Below are 14,666 nucleotides of genomic sequence, written 5' to 3' on the forward strand. Positions count from 1 at the left end.
CCAGCAGGGGTCCTGGTCTGCATGCTGCTGCCTGCCCCCTCCCAGCATGAGCAGGGGTTCCGGGTCGGGCGCTGCTGTCTCCCCCACCCAGCATGGGTCCCAGGCCACGCGCCACCACCCATACACCCCCCCCCCCACCAGCAGGGGTCCTGGGCCAGCCTCCACTCAGTACTAGCGGTGCCCCCGGACCACACCTCCCCCCCAGAGCATCCGCCGCCCCCCAGTCCAAGTTTTAATGAAGGGTATATAGTAGAAGTCATGGACAGGCCACGGGCTATGAATTTTTGTTTACTGCCTGTAGCGAGGCGGTGGGATACCCCACAGCCCTGCTGAGGGCCAAACCTCCCCTAACACCAATGTGGGCGGAGCCACTGGGTCCGGCGCCCGCCCCTCAGAGGTCACGGCTCCGACCCGGAAGTATAAAAGCCCACCTGCAGAGCTCAGTGGAGAACAAGCCGCCGGAGAGAGCAGACATCTGTGGCCGAGCTCCCGCTTGGGAGACAGCAGCAGGCCGCGACCGGCCTGAGGACTCACCAGGCCAGCCGAGCCTACCCCTCGCCCATTACCCTCAGGAGGACTGGCCAAGCCTGCCCCTTTCCAGCTACCCTGAGGAGGAGCCGAGCCTGCCCCTTTCCAGCTACCCCGAGCAGGAGCCGAGTTTGCCCCTTTCCAGCTATCCCGAGGAGGAGCCAACCCCACCCTTCGCTACCTACCCGGAGGAACCGATGCTGGTGGAGACCACCGAGGACACTAGTACAGCCCACGTATCCTACGAGGGGGAGTGTGGAAGTAGCCCGGGGGCAGCCGACCCCAGTCTGGCTGCAGCACTGCCAGAGCCTATGTCAGTGTGTTGCGGCCAGGATCCCCACTGACAGCAGCGAGTTTCCGCTGCTGCTAGGGCCCCGGGCTGGGACGCAGTGGAGTGGGAGGGCCTGCGTCCCCCCTGACACCCACTCCTTGGGTGGCAGACTCCCCCGTTCCCTGGCCTAGAGAGGCTGGGACCTCTCGCTCATTGACTCAGCCCCTGCTTAAGGGCCTGGGTTCCTATTTGACTGCTGCCCCGCCCTGACCTAGGGCCTGGACTGCTACAAACCCACTGACTCAGCCCCTGCTTAAGGGCCTGGGTTCCTGACTATTTGATTGCTGCCCCGCCCTGACCTAGGGCCTGGGCCGCTACAAACCCATTGACTCAGCCCTGCTTAAGGGCCTGGGTTCATGAACATTTGGCTCAGCCCCTGCTTAAGGGCCTGAGCCCCAGACTGCGTGGTTGTTGCCCGCCCTGATTGAGGGCCTGGGGCTTTTCCTGAACTATTGGCTCAGCCCTTGCTTAAGGACCTGAGCCCCTAACCGTGTGTTTGCTGTCCCACGCTACTGCCGGACCAGGACTGACGGCGGAGGGATACCCCACAGCCCCGCTGAGGGCCGAACCTCAGCCGAGACCTCTACACTGCCTGTGACCTCTCCATGACTTTTACTAAAAATACCCGTGACTAAAACATAGCCTTACTCATCTTTGATTGTCTGCTTTGGTTAATGATCATCAATCACCTCCTTTTAATTTGTCTAGGGGTACAAGACAAGCCTTCCCCTTATCCTCTGCTTTGAGAATGGAGCCATTTCAAATAAATATGAGAAACCAACTCTTGTTAAAGGGCAGCAAAACATGCTAAAAATTATGGAACAGTTGATTTGGAATTTGGGCAGGTATCAGGCTTCAAAATAAACTATAATAAATGTGAAATTTTAGGAATTAATATTCCCAAAAGGGTCAAAATAAACTCTTGTCAGCTATCTACATTTAAATGGGTAAAGCAATCTTTAAAATAAAATAATAAAATACCTGGGGGAATGGAACAAATATGAAATTTCTCGGCTAGGTAGGGTAGCCTCGCTGAAGATGAATGTCCTCCCAGAGTTATTTTTGTTTCAGTGCATCCCTGTTGGTATTCCTGGCATGACCTTAAAACATGGCAGGATGCACTTTTAATGTAGATAGTTAGCACCCTCCCCTCAAACCTTGTGCCTCCTGTGGCAAGTCTATGCTCGTGAATGACCCACACTCCAGTTGTCTGGGAGAATCTCACATGAAAGACCTCTGCCAAATTTGTCGGGACTTTGCACAAAGAAGGACAGCGCAATCAGACTTAAGCCTATCCTAAAGGAAGCTGCTCTTAGACCAGCCTTGGAACTTGGTGCAAAGTGCTCCTCCGGCACTGCTCTCCACCAGGCAGGCCGAGGAAGAAGCACAAAAAGTAGCATTCCAATAGAGGGCGCTCACCAGTGCCAAAGAAAGGCAAGCAAGGAGAAGGCAGTGGAGTGCGACCGCATTGGGCACTCTTCCACCCCTGGTCCCATGGCAGCACCATCTACTCCATAGAGTCTAATGCGGGACCTTCCGCCGACAGTAGGAAGTCATCGCGGCACCAGCGGAATTGCAGTGCCTTCAACCCCGGAGGCCTTTGCAGCAGCCAGAGACTTGTCACTCCCGGTCCTGCCGACCCCATTAGGTCAGCTGCAGGCTTTGTCGTCCTTGAGCAGGAGAGAGCACGGTGCTCTGAGCTCCTTCCTGGCACTGGGCCACTGACTGCTTTTTAGAGGCAAGCCAACTTTTCTGTCCTCTGCGAGGTTGTCCCCAGCCTGCCACTGGTCACCGGACCCTTGGCACTGATTGGAGGCAGTGAGAGGCACCGCTCCCCTGTGGTTGCCTAGGGAGGATTCTTCATCTGAGTCTGATGCAGGACCCTATAAGTTAAACTTTAGGGCCGCCAGTACCCGTCCTACATGCCGAAGGACCTTGGTGCGGGTCCCCCCACTGGTACGTGGCAGGAGGACAGTGGTCTATGCAGTGGCCATACTGAAACCCTTGGGAGATTCCCCCGGTACTAGGTATACCCTCCCACCATTCATACTTGGTTGCTTCTGAGAGGCAGGCTCCTGTTCCTCCATGATTGGCACCAGACCCTGACTCCAGTACCAATCCAGTACTGATTTACAAAATGTGGCCCCTTTGGAGGTTATTGAGGCTGAAGAAGAAGCTGAAGATAGTGGCCCCTCCTCCAGTACAGGCCTCTTCCTCCTCTTCCCCGGATGAGGCCAACTTGGGGCCGAGCAGCTCGCTTCCCCAAGATGACTTTAGGGCTCATCAAGAGCTTTTAAAGCGAACAGCAGCTAACCTGGGGCTTGAGATTGAGATGTTCAGGAATCCTCTCACAGCCTCATTGACATTCTGGTTGCAGCAGCTCCATCTAAATTAGCCTTACCCATTAGTGAGGCGGTAATAAGTCTGTTCAGAGTCCTGTGGAAGACCATCTTTTCTTCCCCCCCATTCCCCACTTCAAAGAGCAAAGAGAAGAAATATTATGTGCGTCAGTGGGTATGAGTATCTGTACTCTCACCCTCTCCTGGGTCCCTCATCCATACTGGTGGCTAACAAAAGGGAGAGCCAGAGCCAGTTGAGTGCTACCCCCAAACAGAAGGATGCAAAGAAACTTGATCTGTTTGGGAGGAAAGTTTATTTGACAGGTGGTCTACAACTATGTATCTCAAACCAGCAAGCCTTACTGTGGAGATACGATTACAATTTGTGGGACTCTGTCCAAATTTAAGGACTCCATGTCTCAAGACTTATGGCAGGAATTTTCAGCCATCTTAGAACAAGGAAAGAATGTTGCCAGAGCCTCTCTCCAGGAGGCACTGGACGCAGCAGACATGGTGGCCAGGACAATGACCTCTGTTGTCACCATGAGATGATGCTCTTGGCTGCAGTCATCGGGACTCGATCAGGAGATCCAGCAGTCTATCCAGGACCTCCCTTTCGAAGGCCCCTCACTATTTTCAGAGCAGACGAACGCGAGACTACATGGCCTGAAGGACTCAAGGGCTACCCTCAGGTCCCTGGGCCTCTTCCTCCGTCCACTTCGAGGAAGCACGTCAGGCCTCAACAGCCGCCATGCTTCTTGGCTCCGCCTCTGAGACAGTACTCCTATAAGAGAAAAGGGAGCGGTTACAAGCGCTGTCAACCACGTCCGTTCACCTCAACCTCCCAGCTAGGGTCACACAGGTACTCCGGTAGGATCAAGCAGGCTTTTGAAGGTGCGCCCCAGGCTGCTGTACCAGTTCCCACTACAGATCCTGCCTCCCCTTTATTTTTGGATCAACTGTCTCACTTCAGCCTGGCATGGTTCCACATAACATTGGACTCCTGGGTGTTAAATACAGTGGCGATTGGTTATACCCTGCAGTTTTCATCTACCCCTCCTTACCACACCCCATACCTGTCCCTCTTCAGGGACCCTTCTCACGAGCAACTACTTTCCCAGGAGGTGCAGACACTCCTACAGATGGGGGCCATGGAGAAGTTACCTCAAAACTTGAGGGAAGGGGTTTTACTCCCGTTATTTCCTAAGCACAAAGGCCAAAGGGGGCCTTTGTCCCATACTGGACCTGCATCATCTCAACAGATATCTCAAGAAACTGAGGTTCCGCATGGTCTCCCTGGCCTCCATCATTCCCTCCCTGGCTCCAGGGGACTAGTATGCCACCTACCCTTGACGGATGCTTACTTTCACATTTTTATCTTCAGTGGCCACAGATCATTACCAATTCACCACTCTTCCCGTCAGCCTGTCCGCAGCCCCCCGGGTTTTCACAAAATGCATGGCAGTGGTAGCTGCCTTCCTCAGACAGCAAGGTGTTCAGGTATATATGTACCTCAATAACTGGCTGATCAAGGGTCATTCAGAGGCTTAAGTAAAAACAGCATCAACCTGGTCCAAGCCACCTTCTGAGTGCTGGGCCTATTGATAAACGAGCAAAAGTTGACCCTTATTTCAGTTCAGAGAATAGAGTTTATTGGGGCACTGCTCAACTCGACCAAAGCCAGAGCCTTCCTTCCGGAAGCCCGGTTCTGGACCATGTCGGACGTGATATCCAAGGTCATTGTCCAACCAATCATGACAGCCCAGGTTTGCCTCAAGCTACTGGGACACATAGCCGCGTGCACCTACATGATCTGGCACACAAAGCTATGCCTCAGGCCCCTGCAGACGTGGCTAGCTTCCGTTTACTCCCTGAACAGACACCACTTGGACTTGGTGCTTACTATTCCAAACCCGGTCCTCACCTCCCACTACCTCCTCTTCTCCCCACTCCTCTCCCAAAACAGCAAAAATGAATTTTCTAAGGAGACTGAGGGTAGCAAATTGCTTGGGCTATTCCAGCACCCACAGTAAGTGAGGAATGACTGAGACTCTATATCCAGACATAGACTGGCTGGGATTCTCTCATGTCAGGTTGCAGTCCTCCTCTAACACGGAGACCCATCTTGGTGCACACGTGTCTGAAAGCCAATTATTTTCCCTATTCCTTTTGGGGAACACTTAGCTTATTGAACTAGGCCAATATTTGCGCAGCTTGGGGCCAATGTATTCTTCCATTCACCCATCCTTACTGCTCGCGTAACACAAAAAAAAGAATATTACCAAGTTGGCATTAAGAATCAGGAGGTTGATCTGTGTTTTCAGTATTTAAAAAAAATCAAACTGATAACTTTATAATATTTTATCACCAAAGAGAATAATAAAATCTAGGAGGTGTTTTGACTCCAAAGAGAGAAAGAGAATAGGGTCAGTATTTCGTTTTACATACCTTTCTCTGACAAGAATTTTAATAGTCCTATAAATAATCAAATGAAGGTATAACTATTCTTACAGGTATGGAATCAGGAGCTAGGTTTGTAAAACCCATCTGTGTGCTAAATGATATATCAGAGCAGGGGCATTCTGCATTCTGCAGAGCATTAGGCAGTCTCACAAAGACGTGCCGCCGTGGAGCTTGTTGCTGTTTTGTTCCCAGCAAACTAGAACAGCCAGTGATCCTCTGTAGCATTTGAATAGAACTGTGCCAGACAAACTGTATCTGGACTTGATGGAAAAGCAAGCTGGAATAACAGCCAGCCATTCAGTCTGCTTGCTGAGAAAGTAAATGGCTCAATAACTAATAAGCTTTCTTTGCGTTTGCAATGGTATTTCATAAAGGAGCACAAGCCCTTTATTTTACATCTCTGGAAGACACGCCTCCCTAGTCTGTGTCTGCCTTCATTCCTCCAAAGGAATTCCAACATTAGCAGCAAACTCTCCACAGTGGAACTACCTCATTCATTAGGCGATGGTAGCATCTTTTATTTTTTATGTTGAAATATGAAGCTTCCAAGTCTGCATGACGTGAGCAGGTGAGGATGTCTGCTGACAAGTCCAAATGATATTTTCAGGTAAGTGATTCCTTAATACAATCAGATAAAAGTCATCTTTTATTTTTTCTCTTCAGTAATTATTGTGGTATTAGATTGTCAATGATCATTTTCACAAGGGTCAGAAGTCTGCATGTATTTAAATGAATGGGCATCGACAGCATTTTTAAAGCACCTATTACCATAGAATCTATCTGCCTTTGTGTGCAGCATGAAAATGAATGAGAAGACATTATTTTATTTGTAATACCTGTTATATCAATTGAAAATCTAAAATTAATTTTTGCTTATGGACAGACTCATTTGAAGCCTTTGATGGAAATGACCCTTACCAGCAGTGATGGTTGCTCCTATAATAATTTAAATTGTTAAAGAGCTGGGCATAGTAGCTTTGTGCAAACTCTATAGCAGACTCTTATATTCTCATACTATGTCAATGTCTTCTGGTTGCTCTTTGTTTCTGTATGTGATTTCCAAAACTTCTGTTCAGGTTATTTTATGTTATTGCTGTTAGATTAATTGCACCCCTTTGTTATTCCTGGTGTTTCACTTTCTACATCATAGATTTTAATCAGACCTTGAATACAAAAGTAGGGGTTGAATTTGTAGTGTAATCCATAACATATGAACTGCATTTCCCTTCTCCTCCAACCAACACCTTGAAGAAAAAATAGAAAATAGCTTGTAATGTAACATTTGAGAACTATTGCATGGCATTCTCAGACCTGATGTAAGATGGTGTGAAGAAAAAAAAGCTCGTGGAAATAGCCTACTTCTTCTTTTTTTTTTTTTTTTTTTTTGGTCAATTCCTCCATCGCTCATGGTAACTGAAATTGCTTAATCCTTTGCTTGTACAAATATAACTCTACATTGTTTACACGGAAATCCTATCATTTATCTGAAGCACTCATGCAGCATGTAAACAATAAAACATACTTTTGTTCATGTAATTTTTTGGTACTAGAATCTTGCAGGGTTCTACAGTTTCCATATTTTCAAAGTCACTTTTTCTACTTTTGTTGTTGTTGCTAGCTGAGATGCACATGACAAAAGAACAGGATAATGCAGAAGGTTTTCACTACAAAAATGTGTTATTTCAGTTGTTTTGAACAGTTTTTTTCAAGAGCTGTCTTTACCATCATTTTAGAATTCAAGAATGTTAGAGGCACAATAAGGTTCAAGCACACTGTACTCTGCCCAGGTATACATGCATCCAAGATGTGCTTTTGTAGTCTAATGGGGCTCTGGACAGTCCCCTTTGTAGAACTGTTCCTTTTGCCCAAGGCGATCTGAAATAACAGATCCAGCAGTAGAGTCTAAATACAAAGCTGTTCCTGACTTTCCACAGCAAAAATGTTTTTCAAGCATGGCTCAATGAGGCTCTGTTTATTCTGCTGCTGGGTCTACGGTGGGGAGGGCCAGAATAGGAATCTTTGCTTCCAAATGCCAGACTGAACTCTTTGTGGATAATCATTCACCGTGAAAAATGTTAATATGGGGCTCAAAACTTTCCCCTATATCTTATGCAATTAGGGCTTGGTCCAAAGCCCACTGAAGTCGGTGGGAGTCTTTCTACTGACTTCAGACCACATGTTGCATAAGATGCTGTTGTTTAAAGATTCTACCTAAAGTCTGAGCTGACTCCAGTAACATGCACAGACTCTCGTGTAAGGCTAAGAAGCTATTCTTTACTTTTGAAAAAGTTAAAACTCTTTACCAGCTACTGCTAGTAAAGTATCTAATGCAACCTCAGGTTGTATTAATTCCTGAGCAGACCCCACCCCTCCATGCAATGGAACCCTCTTAAGAGGAGGCTGCAGGGGCAGTGGACAGCTCAGGAACCATGTTGGCTCCATCAGACCTGTGCAAACAGAGCAAGGAGAGAGCAGCAGAACTGAGGCTCAAGACCCAGGAGATTAGATACCGAAAGAGCTGTAAGTTCTGGGGACTGAACTCCCAGCTTCTTCTGATGGGGAGAAGGCAGGGTATTCCCTCCCCTCAATGAAAGTATTCAGAAGAAGCTCTAGAGCAGGGGTTCTCAAAGCCTGGACCTCTCTCCTTTAGGAATGTGGGAAGAACAGGGTGATCACAACTCCTTGACACCTGTTGGCATTATGAGCCCCAGGCAGAGACCCTCACTCTAGAGGAATTTAATCATTTTCTTCCACAAAAACATACCCTTATCTCTTCCTGTGAATTTTTCCCATGGAAGGGAGCAGTTTCAGCCTGAGAGAGACTAGATTTGGCCCTCTATATTGAGGATTTAGCAAGATTTGGTCCACTGAATCCTGGTAAAGACTCTTAATGATTTCATCGACATACATCATCCTTTTACTGCACTATTTTTCATACTTGAGTGAATTCATTTTGTACTTAACGTACAGTACTTGGAGCACTGTGTAACAGTGCTCAGAGTATTATGTAAGAACAGAGTGACGTTGTTCACACTGCCAACATATGAGGTCCATCAACATTCTTGTTAGGATTGAAGAGTTTTTAACAGAGCTATTCAATTAGGCTCCAAAGCTGACACTTGATATATGACACTTAAAATAAAATCATTTGGCCATTTCTGAGCATGAAGAATGCAAAAAGAAAACAGGAATTAGTTTTGAGTTGGCATGGCTTTCCAACCTCATAGAGCCTAGGAAATGAATTCCCCAGTCTGCTGAATATGGGAGGCACTTGTATGCACACACACAGTTTTTACACCCATGAGGAGGCCTATTGAAGTCAATGGGCCTTATGTACATAGAAATACATGTGCTTCAATATTTATCAGACCAGGGCCTAAATGCTCCAGCATCTTTCAACATAACAGCATATTTGATACATATATTAAAAAAAAAAATCTTGTGCCTTCAAGTAATTGTTTTTTAGATTTGTCAGGACTCTCTCCTCAGTTGTCATGTTAGGGCAACATCACATTCTTCCAACTCACCTTTCCTTATTTTAAAATTATATTACACATAATCCCACATCTAAAAATAGTGGATGCCTTGTAAATTGCCTCAGTGTTTTTTTTTTTTAAGTGACTTTATATAGAAAAGAGATGGATTGTCAGGAAAGAAAACAGATTTTTCCACTTATTAATGAATATCTGCTAAATTCCAGAGTGAGTCCTCATTAAGGTATATTTTGCTAACCTTCTGTCTGAGCATCTAAAAGCTATAGGGACAAATTCTGCCCTGACTTACATCTTGTGAAAATCAATGGGAGGTCAGTGTCTGACTGCCTTTTGTGCTTTCAAAAATCTCCCCTCTCAAAAATAAAATGTACCTCACCTCCATGCTGCAGTTCTGTTGACTGCTTTCTTTTGTCAGTTTATAAATAGTATCTTTCATTTCTGCACGGGATACTACAGTCTAGTTTTGGTGTCAAATGTTCACACTCAAAGCTCTGTCTTGATATTTTAGCAGTGTGTGTAGATGCATTTGTGTTCATTGTTGAGATGAACCATTGTTTTATCAAGGAAAAGCGCATAGTATGTACAGCAGTGGTCCCCAAGCTTTTTACCTCACACCCCCCCCTTACCCCTGTCTGCGCCCCCTCCCCCAAGCCAGGAGTGGGGCTGTGGCTCCGGGAGCGGGGAGACTCGGACAGAGTACAGGATAAGGGAAGCCAAGGCTGGGGCCACAGCTTGGTGCGGGGGCAGAGCTGAGGCTGGCAGCCTGGGCCCTGGGGTTGGGGGCCACAGCCAAGAGCAGAGCTAAGAGCGGAGCCCTGGGCGTGGGGCCGGCGGGGGGACGGGGCCAGGAGCAGAGCTGAGTGGCGCTCCCTGCCCGGGTCCCAGCTGCACCTTGCAGCCCAGGTAGACAGACACATGCTAGCTCTGCTTGAGTTAGTGCACTTGAGCTAGCAGTGTGGACCTCGTGGCATGGGTTAGCCACCTGAGTACGGACCCAGGGAGTAGGACAGGCTTATACTCCGGTGGCTAGCCGAAGCCATTCCACAACATCCGCACTATTTTTAGTGCACTAGCTTGAGCAGAGCAGGTGTGTGCGTGTCCATCTACCTGGGCTGGGAGGCATGCTCCCAGTTGCGGTGTAGCCCTATCTGTAGTATTAGTGTATGCACTCTCACAAAGATGGGGCAGATCATTGTTGAAGACTGTCATATTTTCTGAATCCCATTTTAAAAAGTCCATGGTAGAGACACAAGTCACCATTTAAACTGGAGACACGTGGCATCAGACCTAGTGCCCATCCATAGCTTTCAGCACCAACATTTTCAGCTTCTGCCTCTCAAGCTAACCGAGAGCCTCCTGTAGTGTTATACCTAGCTCTTACGCAGTACGTTTTATCATAGATCTCAATGTGCTTTACAAAAGATGTAAGTATCATTATTCCCATTTTACAACCAGGGCATGGAGCGGTGATGGTCAGTGGCAGAGTCAGAAATAGAACACAGGTCTCCTATCCACTAGGACTCACTGGCTCTTGCAGTATTTAGACTTTTATATCTTCTTAGTGTCTGATTACATTGCCCTCTGGTGGCTGGAGCTCTAATACACTTTGGGCATTCTATCGCTATATGACAGTAGTACATATACGCACTGGGCAGTACACTGTATATTTCCCCCCATATAGATGATGCTGTGCCTTGAGCAGCTGAAGTCCATTTCCAAAAAAAGGGGAACTCTCCTTAGCTACAGCATGTGTGCATACCGACATATGCCATGGTTAATATCTGAACTGTACGTGTAGCATCAGGGATAGAAACTAGCATCTTCAGAGGTTCGCCTTTAGTTCAATGGGTAGCTTCTGCGGGTGGAGCAGAGGAGCTCTGGTTTAGATGGCCATTATGGAGTTCTGCGTTTTGTGGACATGGAATGAACCCAGACTGACTGTTGCCCAGAGCTGCTTGAGCTCTGTTTAAATGAGGAAGAGGTGGGTCCATAATGGAGTTAGAGCTGGTTGAAATATTTTTTCATTAAAAAATGGCTTTTAAACCAAAACATTTTTTTTTCTGGTTTTCAACCATATAAAGCTTTCGGTTTGAAGTAGTTTTCAAAAACGAGTTTTTGTAATTGACAATTTTTGAAAGCCAAAGTTTTTGATTTTTGGTTCTGTTTTGTATTGGGAAAAAAAAATTATGGCCTCGAAGAATGAAGTGTCAGTCCTGTTACTTCCTCTGACTGGGCTACAAGGGTTATAAATCCTAATATCAGGCAACACTGATTCAGAATTAGCTTAAATGATAGAGGTACGTGTTTTTGGTGAGGAAGACCAGAGGTTCTAGCGCTGCTGCTTTATGTGCAGCATAGCTGGCAACTCTGTCCTTTGTTACAAATTAAGGAAAATCCAGAAAAAACCAATCCAAGGGGGATGATTTTCTGTACAGTCAAGGGTGTGGCCGAAGGTTGTTATACATGCAACTTCCAAAATTAACAGGAGTTATATCATAACACACTTCACCTTATGTGTTCAGAGCAGTGCCCCAGAACTTTTCTGAATCTCCAGAATCTTCATTCTTCCCTTTTAAATTGTTCTCCTGCAGCTACTTGTCTTGGCACGAAATATTAGCCATATGATCACTGGACTATCTGCCTTGACCTTCACCTCAGAGTACGTGCTGTCAGAAAAATTTCCCTGCATTTCACTGAGTGGTGCTCCATTGGTATTCCTGTCTGTTGGAAGCATCTCATTGTTCTACAGTAGTATATTTTTCACTTTGATCAAGGGTCTTGCTTAAAGCACATTCTTTCTTTTTGGTTAGGGGTGGAGAGCAAGATATTAGTTGGGGCTTATCTGTGAAGTTTATTTATTTACTTTATTTCAGAATGAAAAGCATTCGCTAATGTCTGTGTCAGTCACTAGAAGGTGTCAAGCGATTAAAAAAATTCATCACGATTAATCGCGCAATTAAAAAAATTAATTGCTCTGTTAATAGAATACCATTTATTTAAATATTTTTGGATGTTTTCTACATTTTCAAATATATTGATTTCAATTACAACACAGAATACAAAGTATAGAGTGCTCACTTTATTTTTGATTAAATATTTGCACTGTAAAAAAAGAAATAGTATTTTTCAATTAATCTATAATACAAGTACTGTAGTGCAATCTCTTTATCATGAAAGTTGAACTTACAAATGTAGACTTATATACAAAAAAACTGCATTCAAAAACAAAACAATATAAAACTGTAGAGCCTACACGTCCACTCAGTCTTACTTCTTGTGCAGCCAATCGCTAAGACAAACAAGTTTTACATTTATGGGAGATAATGCTGCCTGCTTCTTATTTACAATGTCACCTGAAAGTAAGAACAGGCGTTCGCATGGCACTGTTGTAGCCGGCATCGCAAGATATTTACATGCCAGGTGCACTAAAGATTCATGTCCCTTGATGCTTCAACCACCATTCCAGAGGACATGGGTCCATGCTGATGACGGGTTCTGCTCGATAACGATCCAAAGCAGTGCGGACCAATGCATATTCATTTTCATCTGAGTCAGATGCCACCAGCAGAAGGTTGATTTTCTTTTTTGGTGGTTCGGGTTCTGTAGTTTCTGCATCAGAGTGTTGCTCTTTTAAGACTTCTGAAAGCATGCTCCACACCTCGTCCCTCTCAGATTTTGGAAGGCACTTCAGATTCTTAAATCTTGGGTCAAGTACTGTAGCTATCTTTAGAAATTTCGCACTGGTATCTTCTATGCATTTTGTCAAATCTGCAGTGAAAGTGTTCTTAAAACGAACAACATGCTGGGTCATCATCCAAGACTGCTATAATGTGAAATATATGGCAGAATGCAGGTAGAACAGAGCAGGAGACATGCAATTCTCCCCCAAGGAGTTCAGTCACAAATTTAATTAACACTTTTTTTTTAATGAGCGTCATCAACATAGAAGCATGTCCTTTGGAATGGTGGCCAAAGCATGAAGGGGCATACGAACGTTTAGTATAACTGGCACGTAATACCTTGCAATTCCGGCTACAAAAGTACCATGCAAATGTCTATTCTCATTTTCAGGTGACACTGTAAATAAGAAGCGGGCAGCATTATCTCCTGTAAATGTAAACAAACTTGTTTCTCTTAACCACTGGCTGTACAAGAAGTAGGACTGAGTGGACTTGTAGGCTCTAAAGTTTTACATTGTTTTGTTTCTGAGTGCAGTTATGTAACAAAAAAAAATTGACATTTGTAAGTTGCTCTTTCACGATAAAGAGATTGCACTACAGTACTTGTATGAGGTGAATTGAAATACTATTCCTTTTATCAGTTTTACAGTGCAAATATTTGTAATAAAAATAATATAAAGTGAGCAATGTACACTTTTTGTATTCTGTGTTGTAATTGAAATCAATGTATTTGAAAATATAGAAAAACATCCAAAATATTTAATCAACTTCCGTGGTGGTTTTGATTTTTTGTTTTGTTTAAAATTTTTTTTTTTTTTTTTTTTTAATTTCTCCTATGTCTTCTGCCTCTCCCCCCCCCCGAGCTCGGACTGGGCATCCTTTAGTATGGAATTTGTATAAAATCAAAATAACTAATCCCAGCAATGTCCAGGGACCCCAATGGAAGTTATAATGCAGCATCTTCCTTGATGCTCATGAGTCCCATTCTAAAGAGATTTCATTTTTCAATGGTGAGAAATTACTCTCAAGTGAATTAACATAAAAATGGCTTTTAATAGTGCTCTCATAGGAGATTGTGTGTGTGTGTCCCACACACTGCTGGCTGGAAGGCTTAAAATTGCAAGGATTAAAATGGATTTAATTTGGTGTTCAAGAAGTGCAAAACACTTGGCTCAGGGGGTTGGTTATAGACTATGGAGCCTTTCCCTTCAAGATCACTGGTTCTAATGCAGACCAGGTTAGTACTGCCATCTAGTGGTGGACAATGGCCTCTTAAAAATTAATTGGTTTTCTCAGTGCATTTCTAGTGGGCAAGCATCCACAACGTAGTTGACAATTTCAGCAAATGGAGACATGGCAGCAGTGTGGTTCCTGCAAGCTGTAGTGACGTAAAGGTACATCAGCAGAACAGGGTAATGGCTTGTATTGTTACTGTTACCTGGATTAGAGATAAACAGATGAATTCACATTGCTGGTGTTGTGAATCTGCACTTTTCATGAGCTAATAGTCACTTACTGGGAGGTGGGAAGGGCAAAAGCCTACAGAAAACCTCAAATTCCACATGTACAGGAAATGAAAATTCAAACATCCGTATAAAAATTAAAACAGAGGGTTGACTGTATTAGGTCAAAATTGGAAGCCTAATAATACTGTAGTTTCAAAACTGTGGTCTTTTGAATTTGCCCATGTTAGTGTTTGAGTGTTTTGCACTTCTCAGACACTGTAGATAAAAGGCAAGATTTTCAAAAGTGACCAGTGATTTTGGGTGTCTCAATTTCTCTGTGCCCAACTTTAGACATGTTAAAGAGATCTGAGTTTCAGAAAGTGTTG

General features: G+C 45.0%; 1 protein-coding gene across 4 annotated transcripts in view; it reads left to right on the top strand.

The window, feature by feature from the left end:
* Window positions 1-14,666, top strand: part of LOC112102153 (transmembrane protein 108) — a 251,214-nt gene that overhangs the window by 218,413 nt on the left and 18,135 nt on the right. Inside the window, exon 1 of one of the 4 annotated variants that reach the window (XM_024193270.1) lies at window positions 5,970-6,268. The exons of the other annotated variants lie outside the window; for them this stretch is intronic. Within the exon in view, the coding sequence (XP_024049038.1) occupies window positions 6,256-6,268 (13 nt within the window). The 5' untranslated portion in view covers window positions 5,970-6,255. Of the gene's footprint in view, window positions 1-5,969; window positions 6,269-14,666 lie in introns of those variants that run through there. 4 annotated transcript variants of the gene reach the window in all.

Source organism: Terrapene carolina, unplaced genomic scaffold (assembly GCF_002925995.2).
Source record: "Terrapene carolina triunguis isolate 2854851 unplaced genomic scaffold, T_m_triunguis-2.0 Scaffold34021, whole genome shotgun sequence".
Lineage (NCBI taxonomy): Eukaryota > Metazoa > Chordata > Testudines > Emydidae > Terrapene > Terrapene triunguis.